This window comes from Rana temporaria, chromosome 7 (genome assembly GCF_905171775.1).
Source record: "Rana temporaria chromosome 7, aRanTem1.1, whole genome shotgun sequence".
Taxonomy (NCBI): Eukaryota; Metazoa; Chordata; class Amphibia; order Anura; family Ranidae; genus Rana; species Rana temporaria.
In genome coordinates, this window is record NC_053495.1 from 205,919,389 (window position 1) to 205,939,032 (window position 19,644).

The window sequence follows — 19,644 nt, forward strand, 5'->3', positions numbered from 1 at the left end:
GCATTCGGGGACGCGCACCTGCACAGCTGTCAAATTGGGAGCAGCGCCTGTGTCAGTGCAGTTTGCACATCCCAATTGACCTGACTAGGACTGCCTTCACAGGGATGCATGGAACACCTCTGACCAACCGTGGGGGCCAACACGGCCCTCGCATGGGCATGCGCTGTACTAAGCCCATGTGCACAAGGCCTAAAAGTTAAAGCCGTTTTGCATTGCACCTGAGCACCAAAAGTCAAAGAAATCCAAATTTACTTTTAAAGCCTCAGGGTTTTTTAATGCATTAAGGTGAAAAACCTTCTGTACTGCAGCTCCCCCCACAGACCCCCTGAGCCCGATCGGATCCAGCGATGTGCACAAGCTTAGCAGCGCTAGCTGCTGTCAATCAAATCCAGTGGGGCAGGGCCGAGTCCCGCTTTTTGTGTCAATGGACGCAGGACTCAGGACCGAGCCCGCATGGGTGCCCCCATTGAAAAGCTTTCCATGGGGGCACCCAATGAAGTGGAGGGGCCCAAATCGCCGGTGGGGCACCCCCAGAAGAAAGGGATCGGGGCTGCTCTGTGCAAATGATTGCACAGAGCAGGTAAGTATAGGCATGTTTGTTATTTTTTATTTTATTTTTTAAAACAAGGGTTTACAGCAGGGGTCTCTAAACTGTGGCCCGAGGGCCAGATGTGGCCCTTTGCTAGCCTTAGTCTGGCCCTTAGGAACAATTCCTTCCACTGATATGAGGAACTATTCCTCCCACTGACATAACAATGGGGCACTATATCTTCCATGGATACCAATGATGGGATACTATTCCTCCTACTAATAGGGGGAATACTCCTCCTCCTATTGACCACCAACCCTGAGGCCATATTTATTCTCACTGATGCTGGGCCCGTGCCATTTTCTGCCCCTGCCGGCCACAATCCGGCCCTCCTAAAGTCTGGAGGGCAATAACGTGGCCCTTTGTACGAAAAGTTTGGAGACCCCTGGTTTACAGCCCTTTTAATTTTCAAAGCAAACTCTTCCATTCCATCCATCTATGTCTTAAAGTGGTACTAAAGGTTCACATTTAAAAAAATAAGAAAAATAACAAACATGTCTTACTTGCCTCCACTGTGCAGTTCGTTTTTGCACAGTGTGGCCCCGATCCTGGTCTTCTAGGGTCCCACGGCGGCTCTCTCGGCTCCTCCCCGCATTAGATAACCCCCTCTTGGAAGCTCTCTCCCGAGGGGGTTACCTTGCTGGCACGCTCCTGTGTCATACACTCTGGATGCATAGCCGCCGAGTGTATGACTCGGCCCCGGTAGCCGCGTCTTTGGATTTGATTGACAGCAGCGGGAGCCAATGGCTGTGCAGCTATCAATCTATCCAATGAAGAGCCGAGAAGCCATTGGGAAAGCGACGCAGGATCGTTCCCACGGAAATTCGGGGCTCAGGTAAGTAAAACGGGGGGGGGGGGGGGGGGGGGGGGGGGGGGTGGGGGGGGGGGTGGTCGGACACTGCAAGGTGTTTTTTCACCTTAATGCATAGGATGGTGAAAAAACATGAGGATTTACAACCCCTTTAAAGCGGAGGTTCGCCTTAAATTTTTTTTTCTAACATTGCATTGTGCATATTTCCAACATTTACAGTATGCTGATTTTTTATTTATTTTTGCTGTACATACCATCTTATAGCTGTTTTCCACCCGGCTTCCGGGTTCTCAGTCCCGCGGGAGTAGGCGTTCCTATGAAGAGGCGTAGTGTCATGTGGGACTTCGCCCAGATGATTGACGTCTTGACAAAACCTTCCCCCCCAGGGGATATGGCGCATCACGAGTTTCCGAAAGAAGCCGAACTGCGAGTCGGCTCTATACGGCGCCTGCGCAGTCAACTCTACACGGCTCCTATTCGGTGCGCAGGCGCCGTATAGAGCCGACTCGCAGTTCGGCTTCTTTCGGAAACTCGTGACGCTCCATATCCGGCGGAGGGGAAGGTTTTGTCAAGACGTCAATCATCTGGGCGAAGTCCCACATGACACTACGCCTCTTCATAGGAACGCCTACTCCTACGGGAGTGGGGAGCCGGGTGGAAAATAGCTATAAGACGGTATGTACAGCAAAAATAAATAAAAAATGAGCATACTGTAAATGTTGGAAGTATGCACAATGTAATGTTAGAAAAATGTTTTTAGGGTGAACCTCCACTTTAAGGGCAGATGATTTTCATGTAGCATTTACTTCCCGGAAATTCATCTGCCCTTAACTCAGGCATGCAGGCAGGAGGGTGTGCTTAGCTGAGAAAACCCCTCCTCCCCTCCTGAAGACTCCTGGGATGTATGACATAATTTTGGCCTAGGCCAGAAACCAGGAAGTAACTGAAAAAAAAAAAAAAAGGTGTAAAACAAGAAAATGTAATATACTTTCCTGTCTATTTACTAATGTGATCAGCATGAGGATTAAAAACAGTTCATGTTGATTATGAGAGTGATGCCGATCATAGATCTGCTTTATCAGGAGATATAGGAGGTGTGTTTGTCTCTCAAAACATCCAACTGGATAAACAGTGAACCAAAGACTCCCATCCGGGGGGTGGGGGGACTACAGAGGACATAGGGGGTCCTGGGACACCGATCCCTTATAAGGCTTCAATAGATCTGATTATAAAGTCAGGGTTTGACAAATTTGCTTGGAATCTAGGAGCCAGCTAAAAAAGTTAGGAGCCAGAAAACGCGCCCCGTCCTGCCGAGCTCGCACGCAGAAGCGAACACATACGCGAGTAGCGCCCGCATATGTAAACGGTATTCAAACCACACATGTGAGGTATCGCCGCGATCGTTAGAGCGAGAGCAATAATTCTAGCCCTAGACCACCTCTGTAACTCAAAACATGCAACCTGTAGAATTTTTTAAACGTTGCCTATGGAGATTTTAAAGGGTAAAAGTTTGTCGGCATTCCACGAGCGGGCGCAATTTTTGAAGCGTGACATGTTGGGTATCAATTTACTCGGCGTAACATTATCTTTCACAATATAAAAAAATATTGGGATAACTTTACTGTTGTCTTACACTTTTTTTTTTATTAAAAAATATTTTTTCCCCAAAAAAGTGTGCTTGTAAGGCCGCTGCGCAAATACGGCGTGACAGAAAGTATTGCAACGATCGCCATTTTATTCTCTAGGGTGTTAGAATAAAAAAATATATATAATGTTTTGGGGGTTCTAATTAGAGGGAAGGAGATGGTAGTGAAAAATTGCACATGCTGTTTTACTTGTAATGCCAACGGCCACCACCAGATGGCGAAGGAAGCTTGGCACTTCACAAAGCCGCGGCCTCAATTACCGGCCTCCGTGCGCCCCCGCCGCGCGATCGACAGGCCTGCGACGGCCGGTAATTGAGGCCGCGGCTTTGTGGCCTTGTAGGCCGCAAAGCCGCGGCCTCAATTACCGGCGGGCGCCAGGTCACAATTTCTTGTCGCAATTGCGACCTGGCGCCCGGATTTTGTCGAGCCCTGATAAAGTAATAACCAAAGATTTTGATATGCCAAGTTGATGGCTAAGATCAGATCATATGTGAGATCTTATACCCAATGTAGATGTTTGCAGCAAGATCCTGGTCCATTCCATAAAGTATGGGGATATTGCTCATCGAATGATAGGGAATTTTTTCCACCTCCCCTCGTTGCACCTCTTACTTACTCTTCCTCTACTTGCAGCTCAAAAAGGTTTCCAGCGGTTCGAAGCCATGGAGCTCGGCTCAGCAGAGAGACCGCTGGATTTATCCACGTCAGTCCGGGGTTTGGTCCCCCGACAGAGATTCCTGTTAATTGAAATACAAGACAAGAAGGTGAGGGTAACTTTAACGGTCAGGGGTTAGCACCGTTTACGATATTCCATTCCACCAACCCACGACAGCGTATCCGACACTCCACAATCCAGCAGACACGGCCCATTGGATTTCCCCCCAGAATAACGAGACACACACAGCTCTGTTCTCTGGTTCCAAACGAATGAATATTTTTTAATGGTAAACTCAGCTTGGTTATATACAGTTAGAAACCAAATCTGGACAATGACTCAACTCCACCCACAACATGACACAAGGAACTTCAATACACAATCCGTTAGATAATGACGGTCTCAGCCCGGCTCCCGGTGGGTGTGCTATGCGAGGTAAGCCTGCGCTTAGTACGCCCACCTCCCTCCCACAAAAACCACCATGCTTACACGCACTCGAAATTGGGTTAACATGCACGCACTTTGACCACGCGGTCTCTAGAAAAGAGAGGCGAAGGACTGACGGGGCTGGTTGAGTGGGCTAATCCTCTCACTCCCTTGTAGGGAGTCCCTCTGCCCTGTTGGGCTTCAAAGCGGAGCAGGTAGGGCGGGCTGTGTGGGAGGACCCCCTCACACACCCACCATTGCCACCCGGGGCATGGAGAAAGGTGGCAGATTGCCTCTGGGGGACGCCTGCCTACTCCCAACTCCTGCAGTCCGGCTCCTCTTTCGAATACACGCACAAAATACACTTTAAGAAAAAAAAAAAGATAATGACATTCAGATGAGCTAATTACTAATCATTACCCAGACGTTCTGACTCCGCGACAAGCTGTTCTCACCTGATACACAGACGTCTGACCTTTAGAGGGTAACATTTCACACAATGGGTAGGGATCAGCCTTCAGCGACTTTCTTCTACACATCTAATCCCGGTTGTGTCTCCTCAGCTCACCCTCTACACCTACAACTGGGCTCCAGACTTGGGGGCGTCGCTGAGTCGTTCGCTGGTGCGTTTGATCCAATGGCAGAACGCGCGGGCGCATGTGGTGCACTGCCTCCTGAACCAGAAGATGGGGCTGTTCCATCACTACTGCTTTACCGACACGCCGATCCACGAGGACAACAAACAGGTAATGGATACTGGGAAGACCGATAGAAGAGTCGCCATCCGAAATCTAATTCCTGCTGGGAATGTTGTGTTTTTTGGGTGTTTTGTTTTTTCTTAAAGCGGAGTTCCAACCACAATTAGCATTTTTTAAATGTATGTCCTTTCCTCATGCGTTTTTATAATATAAATCCGGTCACTTACTATTTTACAATCCGCCGCCGATCTGCATAGATATTCAAAAAAGATGTGTACACTGTCATTTTGCTTGTGGGCACTTCCTGGAAGTCTTGGATGGGGAGTGATAATTGGGTAACGCACTGCATCCTGGGAAATGATGACACACATTTCCCAGGAGCATTAGAGGGAGATGATGTCAGAATCCTAGGTGATTCCAAAGGCAGATTTCGTGGGACAGCATAGCAACAGGCATTTCCAGATGAGTAAAACTTTTTATTTTTGTACCCACCGTAAAATCCTTTTCTCTGAAGTTCATTGACGGACACAGCACCCACCCCTCCTTTTTTCTGTCTGTACTGCTTTTGACGAACTGAGCTGCTGGATGCAGCGTGAGGGGTTATAGCCAGTAGGACCGCCCCCTGGGCGGTACTGTGCAGTTTTGCTATTTTAACATGTTCTGCCTAGTCCTCTCCTGAAGGTGGCGATATAACCCCTAAGGTCAAGATTTAAAGGTGTTGTAAAGGTACAATTTTTTTTCCCTAAATATCTTCCTTTCCCTTAGTGCCGTCCTCCTTCACTTACCTCATCCTTCCATTTTGCTTTTAAATGTCCTTATTTCTTCTGAGAAATCCTCACTTCCTGTTCTTCTGTCTGTAACTCCACGCAGTAATGCGAGGCTTTCTCCCTGGTGTGGAGTGTCGTGCTCGCCCCCTCCCTTGGACTACAGGAGAGTCAGGACGCCCACTAACGCACAGCTCCTTTCTCTATCTGCAACGTAGAGAGCGTCCTGACTCTCCTGTAGTCCAAGGGTGGGGGGCGAGCACGACACTCCACACCAGGGAGAAAGCCTTGCATTACTGTGTGGAGTTACAGACAGAAGAACAGGAAGTGAGGATTTCTCAGAAGAAATAAGGACATTTAAAAGCAAAATGGAAGGATGAGGTAAGTGAAGGAGGACTGCACTGAGGGAAAGGAAGATATTTAGGAAAAAAAATTGTACCTTTACAACCCCTTTAAGTTGCTGTGTCCGTCAATGATCTTCAGAGAAAAGGATTTTACGGTGAGTACAAAAATCCTATTTTTTTCTACCAAATATACTTCCCTGTGCTTCTGAAGAAGTGAGATCCTTCTCACGAAACGCGTCGAGACCTACAGCACAGTTGTTCCAGACTGTTGGCAGTTATCCTCATGATATATCTAGGTTCCATGGAAAGGTTTCTTGTATAAATCTGAATGTAAATTCACCCATGTATTGATTTCTATTACCGTATTTATCGGGGTATTGCGCGCTCCGGCATATAGCGCGCACCCCTAATGTACACCCGAAATTCCTGTAATTTTTTTTTTTAATACTTACAGTTTTGGTGTCTTGCCCGGCGTCCGTCTGCGGCCTTCGGTGGTGTCCTCCCGGTTTCTCCCGCGCTGTCTCCGAGTCGAATCCCCGCTTCCCGCGCTCAGTTTGAAGCCTCCGCCGACATATGCCGAGCGCAGTACACTCGGGAACGCTCGGCTTCTCACGCATAAACGTCACAGAGCGTGACCACGAGCGAAGCCGAATGTACCCGAGTGTACTGCGCTCGGTATATGTCGGCGGAGGCTTCAAACTGAGCGCGGGTATCGGCGTATAACGCGCACCCGCGATTTTCCCCTTATTTTAAGAGGCAAAAAGTGCGCGGTATAGGGCGATAAATACGGTATTAATTTTTGTATTATGTGTCGTTTTTAAATATTTGTTTATAAATTTTATCTTTGATGTTTGAGGTGGGACGCTCTAAAAGTCCCATGGGCCATTTTGTTTTTTGTTGTGTCTATATTATATATATATATGTATGCTCTTTTTGTATTCTTAATCAGGATCCCAACCCGTTCCTCAATTCCACCCTGGAGGTAGACGCCCTTATCCGAAGCCCCACGCCTCCCCCAAACAAGGAACAGACTCGCCTGGGCACATCGGGCCGCGGCCTCCCGTCCTTACACTACCCTCCAGACATTGTGCCGTTCGATGAGGTTCTTCGGGACGTCATGCCGGTGAAACCCATGCATCTTTCCCCCGAGGTGGACACCGTGTCCCGACATGGAACCCAGTTCTTGGAGATTAAGAGCACCGAGAAAAGAGGTGAGGAGATCTGAAAGTTCAGCAGCAGGAGCCACAATTTAGGCCGACCATACATTGGATCGAATGGGTAGGGTGGGGTGGGGTGGGTACCATTCGAGTTCTTTTCAACCACCATGTTGGATTTAACCCAATCGATCAGTGCCGATCAGTGTATTCTGATTGCGGGGGAAGTCTCACCACTGTCAGAATACAAAAGCTCCTTGGAGAGGATTCCCCCATCCACATCGAATGTGTGAAGGGGGGGGAATGGAGTCATTTTGTTCTTCAACCCGCTATGGGATGCCTTAACACAACCAACTAATTTACATGGGCTGGGGCGTGTTATAGCCCAATAAATACGGTAATTTACATGGGCTGGGGTTAGGGGAAGCTCATAAAAGTAGCACTGTAGTGTTACTTACTTTACTTTGATTGGACAAGGTGCAGAGGTGGGGTGGTGACATCTTTACCTGTATCCAATCAGAGAACACTTTGCATGCAATGACAAAATGCAAAGCGTTCTGTGAATGGCCCTCATGCCGAGCAGCCAACCCCCTGCGTTCAGAATGCGGCAGGGCAGCCGCTTGACACAGGACCTGGAAGATCTCTGGAGTAGCAATGTAGTAGTGGTGTAGTAGCAGTGTCTAGTACAGTGATTTCCAGCTTCTAGAGTCGTGGTCTCCCAAACTGTGGCTCAAGGGTAGGATGTGGCCCCTTTGCTTGACTTTATGTAGCCCTTGGGGGGTACTATTCCTCTCATTTATTCAATCATTATGTTTTCCTATTGACAGCAATGAGGAGGCACCATTCTGTTTTTTTGTGTTTTCCCTGTTCGTCTTTCAGGACAGGTACTGTAGAGAGACACAGGCTCCTCCCCTCACAGGAAACACCGCCTTCCAATTAAGAATTTAAGCCTCATCCTCCCTCAGCTCCTCAGTTTATGGTGTTTCCTCCGGAGGGGAGACACCGCTGGGGGCCAAGGGCCAGACAGCTGGGGAAGCTGAGGCCAGTTTTCCTGAGAGGGGGGACCTGTTCTCCCTGGGCTCAGGGCTATTTTTTAATGCATGGCGTCCTGGTTGACTGGGGAAGTCACTTACCCAGGACATCGCCGTGTAGCGTCCCGCGGACATTCCTGGGGTGGATTCAACCGCGGAGGCCTATTTACTAAACGCACAGGGGTGGCGCTGCAGGCGGGGTGCACGCTCCCTGTGAGATTTCACAGTCGGCCAGGAGCTGGGCCGGACCGGATGACGAGTGACGTCAGTTCCGGGGGGGGGGCGGGCACTTCCGCCGGATACGCGTCACTGGTCCCAGACGCTGCAGTGTGAAAAGGCCTGACGCTGGGCTGGTGCGGCCTCTCTCTTCTCAGCCGTAGGGTCGGCGTTTTGGCAGGCAGTCGCGACCACATTCCTCAGCGAGATGTCGGAAGCAGAGGCTTCCCGTGCACCTCCGGATGACGACAGCACCAGCCACTCTAAGGTAAGGAGAACCCTGGGGTGGTGTTCCCTTATCATGTTGTACAGCTTCACTGGTGATTTTTTTGTTTTTTTCTCCTGGTGGTCGGGGAGTTTGTTAGTGTAGTGTGTCTGGAACCCTGGTGGTGGTTGGTCCTAGAACACTCCTGGTGGTTACCTGTGTTATGCGCTGGTCTCTCTTTTAATCTAGCCTCCACTTTCTTCTGTGTTTTTCAGAAATCCACAGAAAAATCAGCCCACAGCAGAAGAAATGCCCTTCCTGCAGATCTTCACTTAGTGAGAGTTGGAACAAAGCACTTTGCAGGAGATGTATTGAGGGGCTGGTTAAAGAAAGGGAGGCAGAGCAGGCATCTGAATTAGCAGCTTCTATGAAAGAGCTTTCTGGCACCTTTCAATCGTTTAAAGATATTTTTGCTAATTTTCAATTGCCCCAAAGCAGCCCTTCTGTAGCGCAACAGGTAATTCCACCGAATCCTGAGGTTCTTCCCTCTGGGAGTAGAGAGAAACCTGCGGATATCAGAGAGGATGCTGAGGAGGAGCAAGACAGTGCCGCTTCTAGCTCCCAAGAGGAGTCAGATAGTGAGAAGACAGAGGCAGGGTCCTCAAAGGTCTCTCGCTACAAGCTTTCCCTTGAAGAGGTGGAAGAGTTATTGGAAACTATCCACGCTACTTTAGGGATAGTTGAGGAGAAAAAGACACTGTCACTCCATGACCAGATGTACAGTGGTTTAGGAGAACAAAAGAAAAGGGTTTTTCCAGTCCATGAAGTACTGGTCAATGCCATCAAAAAAGAATGGCAGGATCCAGAGAGGAAACCTTTCTTCTCAAACTCTTTGAAGAGGAGGTTTCCTTTTTCTGAAGAGGAGGCTTCAGTGTGGAACAAATCCCCCAAACTAGATGCCGCCTTTTCGCAGGTATCCCGACATACGGACTTGGCGTTTGAGGACATGGGGGTCCTTTCAGACCCCATGGACAGGCGGATGGATTCGCTATTAAAAAAGTCCTGGGATGCTTCCCAGGGGAACCTTAAGCCAGCTATGGCAGCAACAGTGGTGGCCCGTAATTTAGAGCATTGGCTCTTACAAATTAAGGCACATATTGAGGCCGGAACGCCAAAAGAGACTATACTTTCCTCTTTTCCAACTTTACTGAGTGGCGTACGATATGTAGCGGACGCCTCAGCAGAGTCAATCCGCATGTCTGCCAGATCTGCAGCTCTATCTAATTCTGCAAGAAGAGCTCTCTGGCTCAAGACATGGCAGGGGGATAGCGCCTCAAAGGTTAAATTGTGCGGGATCCCCCTTACAGGAGACTTATTATTTGGGCCAGGCTTGGAGGCTGTCTTAGATCGTACAGCCGACAAGAAGAAGGCTTTCCCCTTAAAGAAAAAATTTGGGGGACAGACAAAGAAAAAATTCTGGACCCAAAAGAAGGTGGAAGTCCCCAAACCTGAGGGAAAGAAAAAGTTTTGGGGACCAAAAGGGAAAGGCCGTGCCGGGGCACTTTTTCGTGCTCCTGAACAGCCCCAAAAACCTCAATGACGGAGTCAAGGTGGGAGGAAGGTTGGGGGCCTTTCTCCCACAATGGGAGACGATCACCAGCAACCAATTTGTGCTGGGGATCATAAGGAGAGGGTACAGACTAGAGTTCTCAAGTCCCCCCCCATCCAGACTCTTAGTCACCAATTTGCCCCAATGCAAAGAGAAATCTGTGGCTCTGATCTCCTCTCTTCAGGAGTTGGAGAATCAGGAGGTGGTAGTTCGGGTTCCATCGGAGGAGATAGGAAAGGGCTTCTACTCCCACATATTTGTGGTCCGCAAGCCTTCAGGGAAATTCAGGCTTATACTGAATTTAAAACCTCTAAACACCTCGGTCACGTACAAACGGTTTCGGATGGATTCCATCTATTCCGTGAGGACACTCCTCCTTCCGAACTGCTTCATGGCATCCATAGATTTAAAGGATGCCTACCTACACATCCCAATAGCGGAATGCCATCAGAGATTTCTCAGACTGGCCGTGAGGTCCAGAGAGGGGATGTTTCACCTGCAATTCAAAGCACTCCCCTTCGGGCTCTCCTCTTCCCCCCGCATATTCACCAAAGTGATGGTGGAGGTACTAGCCTTTCTACGTCTCAAGGGCATCCTGGTGGTAGCTTATCTGGACGATCTGCTATTTTTTGCAGACTCCCCGACACGGTTGTCCCAGGACCTCCAGGTTGCAAAGGGGATTCTGGAAAACCTAGGTTGGTTACTCAATCTGGAAAAATCCAGCCTGACACCCTCCCAAAGAGTCACTTTTCTGGGATATGTACTGGACTCAACCAGACAGATGACTTTTCTCCCAATAGAAAAAGTTCAGAAGGTGGACAACGTAATATCTCTTCTTCAGAGCAGTGGCCAGCTTCCGATAAGGAAAGTCATGTCAGCTCTGGGGTTATTAACATCTTGTCTTCCTGCAGTGCAGTGGGCGGGTCTGCATTTCCGACCTCTACAACTGTTCATACTGAACATTTGGGACCACAAACAGGAATCCTTGGATTCCCTGATATCCATACCGGTTCACATCAAGAGGTCCCTTTGGTGGTGGAGGAAGGGGGCGAACCTTTTACAGGGCCTGGATTGGATCTCCCCGATCTCCAGAACAGTGACAACAGATGCCAGTGGCTCCGGTTGGGGAGCACACCTGGACTCCCTTCTGACACAGGGTCGCTGGGCAAAAGAGGACTCGCAAAAATCTTCGAATTGGAGAGAACTAAAAGCGATAGAGTTAGCCCTCAAAGCCTTTCAGAAGGAGCTGCAGGGACAGCATGTTCGAATCAGGACAGACAACTCCTCGGCAGTAGCTTATGTCAACAAGCAGGGGGGCACCAGGAGCAAGTCCTTATGGGATCTGACAAAATCTATTCTCATATGGGCGGAGGCCAATGTCTTGTCCCTCTCAGCCATACATCTGAAGGGAGAATTAAATCAAGTCGCAGACTTCCTCAGCAGGAAGAAACTGAGGGAGGGCGATTGGGTTCTGAATCAGGAAGTTTTCAGAGCGATCACTCAAAGATGGGGTCTTCCGGAGGTGGATTTATTCGCCTCAAGAGAAAATGCCAAAACTCGGCTCTTTTTTTCCCTAAACAGATGGGATGGAGCTCTGGCGGTGGACGCTCTGGCCCAAACCTGGAAGTTCTCCAGGTGTTATGCTTTCCCCCCTCCGGTTCTAATACCAGCAGTCCTGAGGAAACTGCAGGGGGAGAACACAACACTCATTCTCATCGCACCTCATTGGCCCAGGAGACCATGGTTCTCTATCCTAAAAAATCTATCGATAGAATCTCCTTGGATTCTACCAATTCGGGAGGATCTCCTTTTGCAGGGTCCAATCTGCTGCCCGCAGGTAGAGAGATGGAACCTGGCAGCCTGGCTTCTGAGGAAGAGCTGCTGAGGGGCAAAGGGTTTTCAGAACGCTTGGTTGAAACACTCCTAAGCTGTAGAAAGAAGGAGACGCAAGCCATTTACCAAAAAGTGTGGAAACGGTTTAACATCTGGTGTGCAGAAAGCTCATTCAGAGTCAACAGCTCTGTGGCTGTTTTAGAATTTCTTCAAGCTGGAGCTGATAAAGGGCTGGCAACTAGCACGCTGAAGGGTCAGGTGTCAGCGCTAAGTGTATTTCTTGAAAAACAACTAGCATTTGACCCTTGGGTCTCTAGATTTTTTAAGGCTTTGAGTAGACGGAGACCTGTAAAAACCTCCAACTTCCCAGTTTGGGATCTCTCATTGGTTCTTCAAGCCTTTACAGTAGAACCATTTGAGCCTTTAGACAAATGTAGTTTAAAAGTGATCACTCTCAAAACAGTATTTTTAGTAGCGATCACTACTGCCAGGAGAGTGAGCGAACTCGAGGCCCTATCTATTAGGGTCCCCTTTTTTCAAGTTTTTCCGGATCGCATCATTTTTAAGACAGATCCGGCTTTTCTACCAAAGGTAGCTTCTAAGTTTCACAGAAGTCAAGAAATAACATTGCCTTCTTTTTGTTCAAATCCTGTGAGGGAACAGGAACACAAGTTTCACAACCTAGACGTTAGGAGGTGTGTCCTACAATACTTGGATTACACAAGTCAGTTCAGGAAAGCTGATTCACTATTTGTTTTGTTTTCTGGGTCCAGGAAAGGGTCCAGGGCTTCTAGACGCACGATAGCCAGGTGGTTAAGGGCAGCCATCGTTCTAGCCTATTCTTCTAGGGGAGTAGAGCCTCCACAGGGTATCAAGGCTCATTCCACCAGGGCAGTAGCAACTTCCCAAGCAGAGTGTGCTGGTGCTTCCCCGGAGCAGATCTGCAAGGCTGCAACATGGTCTAGTTTCTCAACGTTTGTAAAACATTACAGACTGGACCTACTTTCAACCAAAGACCAGGCTTTTGGACGCAAAGTACTGCAAGCAGTTGTCCCACCCTAGGGTAAGGTGCTCGCTTATCCTCTCTACAGTACCTGTCCTGAAAGACGAACAGGGAAAAACGGGGTTACTTACCGGTAACATCCCTTTTCCTGGAGTCTTTCAGGACAGCACTGGTACCCACCCTCTTTGTTGTAGGGGATATTATGGAAACTCATCAGACGAGGCCGTCAGGTAAGATGTAATTTTATACTTTTATGACGTGTTCTTGTGTCTCCCCAGCTGGCCGGAGGTACTCTGGAAAAAACTGAGGAGCTGAGGGAGGATGAGGCTTAAATTCTTAATTGGAAGGCGGTGTTTCCTGTGAGGGGAGGAGCCTGTGTCTCTCTACAGTACCTGTCCTGAAAGACTCCAGGAAAAGGGATGTTACCGGTAAGTAACCCCGTTTTTTTTTGCTTCTTTAACATAGACATTTGTATTGCAGAGGTGGAGAAGCAGCTGAAGATTGAAAACCTCTTTGTGACGTGGCAGCAGAGGTCCGCACAGTCCAATATGCCGATCAGTGTAAGTCCCCTTTTCATCAGCAGGGACAATCGTTTGTTTTTCTTTTGGCTCTTTACTTTATTCTCGGTTGTTTTTTTCTCTTCTGCAGGCGGCAGATTTAGACACATTGAAGCAATCGGCCAGGATGGTTCATTACTGCGCCACCCCACTGCTGTTCGATCCGTCGTTTCAAGTGCAGGTTCAGAACGACCAGAACCGGAGCGAAGGGAAGGTATGCCGGTCACTTTTTTACTTTTGGGACCAAACTTGAAGTGGAAGGATACATTTTAAAATGTATGACGATGTGCATTTCCGCAGAAACGGCACCGATCCAATGACTCGGGGGCGTCGGGCAGAGACCGCAGTCACAGTTGCGATTCTGCAGATATGCCTCCCAGCAGAGCGAGGGATGAGCCCTGGCTCCAGGAACTGTGCACAGCATTCATGCAGCAATACATCCAATACCTACAGAGTACCGGCTTCATCCTCGTCCAGCTACGGCCCGCTTCTCCTGCCCGCAGGTAGGTGCCAGTCCTGGGTGTTGTGGGGGGAAGGGGGCTCTTGTCCTTTGATTAGTAATAATTGAAATACCAAATTTTAAAGGGGTTGTAAAGGTAATTTTTTTTTCCCTAAATAACTTCCTTTACCTTAGTGCAGTCCTCCTTCACTTGCCTCATCCTTCCATTTTGCTTTTAAATGTCCTTATTTCTTCTGAGAAATCCTCACTTCCTGTTCATTGGAAGTTCATTCCTTTGAGCTTAAGATCAAAAATGTTACAATGTTTATAGTTGGCGTGGCTGAGGAATGTTGTGAAACTTGGCAGACTGCCTGTTTTTTTTTTTTTGGACAGCTGTCGGTTTGAGCAGAGAATCGGGAAAATGCTCTGTTAAGATTATGAGGGGGAAAGAATCGCGATCTCGATTCTTAACGATTATTCGTGCAGCTCTAAGTAGACATCACTACTACACCTCTACTCCACCACTACTACAGTGATCTCCACTTGATTTTGAGTCAAGTGCTTAAAGCGGTGTTCCGGCCAAAAAAAAATTTAAAGTTAAAAGCCAGCAGATACACATACTGTAGCCGCTGGCTTTTAATAGGACGCTTGCCAGTCCTGGAGTCCAGCGATGTCAGCACTGCAGCTGATGTTTCCATCAGCTGTCGGGTGCGGCCGCTGCTATTACGGGTAAGGGAACCCGGCAGTGTAGCCTTTCGGCTTCAAGCCAGGGACCCTACTGCTGATGCGCGAGGCCCCACTCCTCTCTCCTATTGGCCTGACGGCTGGGGGAGGAGGAGGGAGGCCCACGGTGACGTCACGGGGCCGCGGCCTGGACTCCTGGGAGTTGGAAAGGATACCTGTCCCCCCCCCGTCCCCGTCCCCCCTGAAAGGTGCCAATTGTTGCACCGGAGGGGGGGGGGAGAAATCATATGAGTGGAAGTTCCACTTTTAGGGTGGAACTCCACTTCAAGCGGCTGGCCTAATGCATTCCTTAAACGGGGTTGGCCATTCAGCATGGGCACCATTCAGATGATGCTTTGCCTTTTCTAAATGAATGCAAAGCATTCTGAGATTGGATGAGACGGGAAGACAAGCGTCACCACCCCCTACCTTGTCCAACGAGAGAACACTCAATAATGCAAAGCATTCTCTGAATGGCGCCCATGCTGAATGGGCCAACCTCCTGTGTTCACAATGCACCAGGCCCCGCTGGAAGTAAGTGGATAGAGAAAGGGGAACTGCCGCTCTAGGTGAGTGCACTCAGCAATCAGTGTCCTCTCAGAAGCGTGGGTGCTGGCAGGGCCGCCATCAGGAATTATGAATTATGGGGTCCCTTACACAGCTTCAGTCATGGGCCCCCTGGAGCAGAGAACGGGGGGGGGGGGGGGGGGTGCTGCCGTCTGAAATTGAGAAGCGGGAGGGGGGGGGCTGCCGCGAATTGAGAAGCGGAGGGGGGCCCTTTACAAATTATTAATAAAAATTTAAAATTAAATAAAATTAATAAAAAAATATATAAAATAAATAAACATTTATAAAAAAAAAAAAGGGGGGTTTGCCACATGGAGCCCTGGAGACATAATGAGCCCTTTAATTAATATATATGTATCTCAAAAAAGGAATAAAAAGAAAAAAAAAGAAATAAAATATAAAAAAAAAAAATTTATAAAAAAAGGGGAGTTGCCATCCAGGGCCCTGGGGACCTCTGGGCCCTTTAATAATAATAATAATAATAATAATAATAATAATAAATTAAAAAAATATATATATATATATATATATATATATATATATATATATATATATATATATATATATATGAAATAAAATAAAAAAAAGGGGTGTTTTCATCCCGGGCCCTGGGGAGCTCCGGGCCCCTGGGGACCCCCGTACCCCTAAGAAAAAAAAATGTGCCCTTTAATTAAAAAATAAAAAAAATATATATTAGAAAAAATATATATTTTTTTATAAAAAATAAATAAAAAATAGGGGGGTCGCCATCCGGGGCCCTGGGGGCCTTTGAAACCCTGGGGACCTCCGGACCTCTAAAAAAAAAAAAAAATGTCCCTTTAATAAAAAATAAAATAAAAATATATTAAAAAAAATATATATATATATTTTTTATAAAACAAAATAAAAAAAATGGGAGTTGTCATATGGGGCCCTGTGGGGACATCCGGACCCCTAAAAAAAAAAAAAAAAAAATATGGCAACCCCCTTTTTATCAGCGGCCCTGGGTGCTGGCAATGCACAAAGCAAAGACCCAGCAGAGCCGACCTGCCGGCTGCCACCGTATAACTGCGGCGGCTGGTCGGCAAGCAGTTAAAGTTACATTGGCACAAACTGAACCAGTGTAACTATGGAAAAATATACCATGCCTGGAATTCTTAAGAAAAAAATAAAGCTAGCGTTCCATTTAAATCCATCCACTTCAATCATTTCAAGCAGTAGTAAGAAAGTCTCCTTTAATGAAATTTCTAGCCATAGAAAAGAGGCTAAAGCGGGAAAATAAACTGCAATCTTTGTATCCACAGCATAGCGCGGATCAGAGCGGTGCCCTCGCTGGCTCCGGAGAACAGAGTATCCAAACCAAAGAGCGAGGGCAGTCCTAAGGTAAGTCTCCACCGCTGGGACCTCGGGAAGGAAATTTGAGGATTATTTCAGCCGCTGCAGAAATGTAAAACTACGACTTTGTGGAAGGAAACCTGCACTGACGAGATCTGTAGACTGCCCGTGCAGAACATGAAATTGCCAGGTTGCCTGGCCCTGTGATGCCTGATCTTAGGCAGAACATTTTATTTTTAAAGGTTTTATAAAACCTGTAATGTGTTTGTCTTGCAGAGTACAACCCATGCAGTTATTACATATCACCTGCAGAGGGCGCTGCCTGGAGGCATTGTACTGATGGAGCTCTCCTTTCAGGTTGGTAGGAGGGAATGGACAGGTAAAGGTGAGAGGTGAGTGGACTTTGGCCTTCAGGATTCTGATCTGTATGTTTCTTCCTCAGGGATGCTATTTCTGTGTGAAGCAGTATGCTCTGGAATGTTCCCGCATACCAATGGGCCAGTCTGTTAACTCACAGGTACCTACCTTCTGCATGTCTGTAATGCATACAATCTCCATATGTGTGACTTCATCTCCCTGCACCAAATGTATAAGTTATGTCACTGGTTCCTAGTGAATTATCTACATCTTTAGTGATGTCACCAGTCTCTAGTGATTGGATAGGCTGCATTCTCAGTGATGTCACCAGTCTCTAGTGATTGGATAGGCTGCATTCTCAGTGATGTCATCGGTCTCTAGTGATTGGATAGGCTGCATTCTCAGTGATGTCATCGGTCTCTAGTGAATGGATAGGCTGCATTCTCAGTGATGTCACCGGTCTCTAGTGAATGGATAGGCTGCATTCTCAGTGATGTCACCGCTCTAGTGAATGGATAGGCTGCATTCTCAGTGATGTCACTGGTCTCTAGTGAAATGATAGGCTGCATTCTCAGTGATGTCACTGGTCTCTAGTGAATGGATAGGCTGCATTCTCGGTGATGTCACCGGTCTCTAGTGAATAGATAGGCTGCATTCTCAGTGATGTCACCGGTCTCTAGTGAATGGATAGGCTGCATTCTCAGTGATGTCACTGGTCTCTAGTGAATGGATAGGCTTCATTCTCAGTGATGTCATCAGTCTCTAGTGAATGGATAGGCTGCATTCTCAGTGATGTCATCAGTCTCTAGTGAATGGATAGGCTGCATTCTCAGTGATGTCACCGCTCTAGTGAATGGATAGGCTGCATTCTCAGTGATGTCACCGGTCTCTAGTGAATAGATAGGCTGCATTCTCAGTGATGTCACCGGTCTCTAGTGAATGGATAGGCTGCATTCTCAGTGATGTCACTGGTCTCTAGTGAATGGATAGGCTGCATTCTCAGTGATGTCATTGGTCTCTAGTGAATGGATAGGCTGCATTCTCAGTGATGTCACCGCTCTCTAGTGAATGGATAGGCTGCATTCTCAGTGATGTCACCAGTCTCTAGTGAATGGATAGGCTGCATTCTCAGTGATGTCACCGGTCTCTAGTGAATGGATAGGCTGCATTCTCAGTGATGTCACCGCTCTCTAGTGAATGGATAGGCTGCATTCTCAGTGATGTCACCAGTCTCTAGTGAATGGATAGGCTGCATTCTCAGTGATGTCACCGCTCTCTAGTGAATGGATAGGCTGCATTCTCAGTGATGTCACCAGTCTCTAGTGAATGGATAGGCTGCATTCTCAGTGATGTCACCGGTCTCTAGTGAATGGATAGGCTGCATTCTTAGTGATGTCACCAGTCTCTAGTGAATGGATAGGCTGCATTCTCAGTGATGTCACCGGTCTCTAGTGAATGGATAGGCTGCATTCTTAGTGATGTCACCGGTCTATAGTGAATGGATAGGCTGCATTCTCAGTGATGTCACCGGTCTCTAGTGAATGGATAGGCTGCATTCTCAGTGATGTCACCGCTCTCTAGTGAATGGATAGGCTGCATTCTCAGTGATGTCACCAGTCTCTAGTGAATGGATAGGCTGCATTCTCAGTGATGTCACTGCTCTCTAGTGAATGGATAGGCTGCATTCTCAGTGATGTCACCGGTCTCTAGTGAATGGATAGGCTGCATTCTCAGTGATGTAACCGGTCTCTAGTGAATGGATAGGCTGCATTCTCAGTGATGTCACCGGTCTCTAGTGAATGGATAGGTTGTGTTCTCATTGCTTACAGACATAATATTTGCCACTTGACTCCCTGAAAATGTAATATGTATTATCCAGATTCAGGAAGAGTTACGCCGGCGTATCAGTAGATACGCCGTCGTAACTCTGAATCTAAGCCGTCGTATATTTTAAGTGTATCCTCAAATTGAGATACACTTAAATCTAGCTAAGATACGACCGCCTGCGCCGTCGTATCTTAGCTGTCTATTTACGCCGGCCGCTAGGGGCGTGTACGCTGATTTACGCCTAGAATGCGTAAATCAGCGAGATACGCCTATTCACGAACGTTACGCTTGCCCGTCGCAGTAAAGATAACGCCGTTTACGTAAGGCGTTTTCAGGCCTAAAGATATTCCACCAAAAAGATGGCGCAGCCAATGTTAAGTATGGACGTCGGAACCGCGTCAAATTTTTACGTAGTTTGCGTAAGTCGTCTGTGAATGGGGCTGGGCGTAATATACGTTCATGTCGAAACCAATAAGTTTTTGCGGCGTATTTTGGAGCATGCGCACTGGGATATGTCCACGGACGGCACATGCGCCGTTCGTTCAAAACGTCAATCACGTCGGGGTCACGATTCATTAGCATAAAACACGCCCACCTCTTCACAATTTGAATTAGGCGCGCTTAGGCCAGCACATTTACGTTACGCCGCCGTAACTTAGGAGGCAAGTGCTTTGTGAATACAGCACTTGCCTCTCTAACTTACGGCGGCGTAGCGTATATGAGATACGCTACGCCTGCCTAGCGTTGGGCGCCTCTACGTGAATCCAGCTATATGTTTAGTTTTGATTTCTTTCCCCTGCTCTTGTGATTCTAGGTGGTCTTTCTGTATTATTCAGTAAAGTAAATTTCAAAGTACAATGAAAAAATGTAAATCGC

At 47.7% G+C, this 19,644-nt stretch overlaps 1 protein-coding gene across 4 annotated transcripts in view; it reads left to right on the plus strand.

Moving 5' to 3' along the window:
• Nucleotides 1-19,644, plus strand: part of SZT2 (SZT2 subunit of KICSTOR complex) — a 223,145-nt gene that overhangs the window by 158,817 nt on the left and 44,684 nt on the right. For all 4 annotated transcript variants that reach the window (XM_040360883.1, XM_040360884.1, XM_040360885.1 and 1 more), the window contains 9 exons: nt 3,680-3,810; nt 4,691-4,873; nt 6,883-7,144; nt 13,465-13,544; nt 13,633-13,755; nt 13,842-14,044; nt 16,554-16,632; nt 16,861-16,941; nt 17,027-17,101. In XM_040360883.1, coding sequence (XP_040216817.1) covers nt 3,680-3,810; nt 4,691-4,873; nt 6,883-7,144; nt 13,465-13,544; nt 13,633-13,755; nt 13,842-14,044; nt 16,554-16,632; nt 16,861-16,941; nt 17,027-17,101 — 1,217 coding nt within the window. The remainder of the gene's footprint in view (nt 1-3,679; nt 3,811-4,690; nt 4,874-6,882; nt 7,145-13,464; nt 13,545-13,632; nt 13,756-13,841; nt 14,045-16,553; nt 16,633-16,860; nt 16,942-17,026; nt 17,102-19,644) is intronic.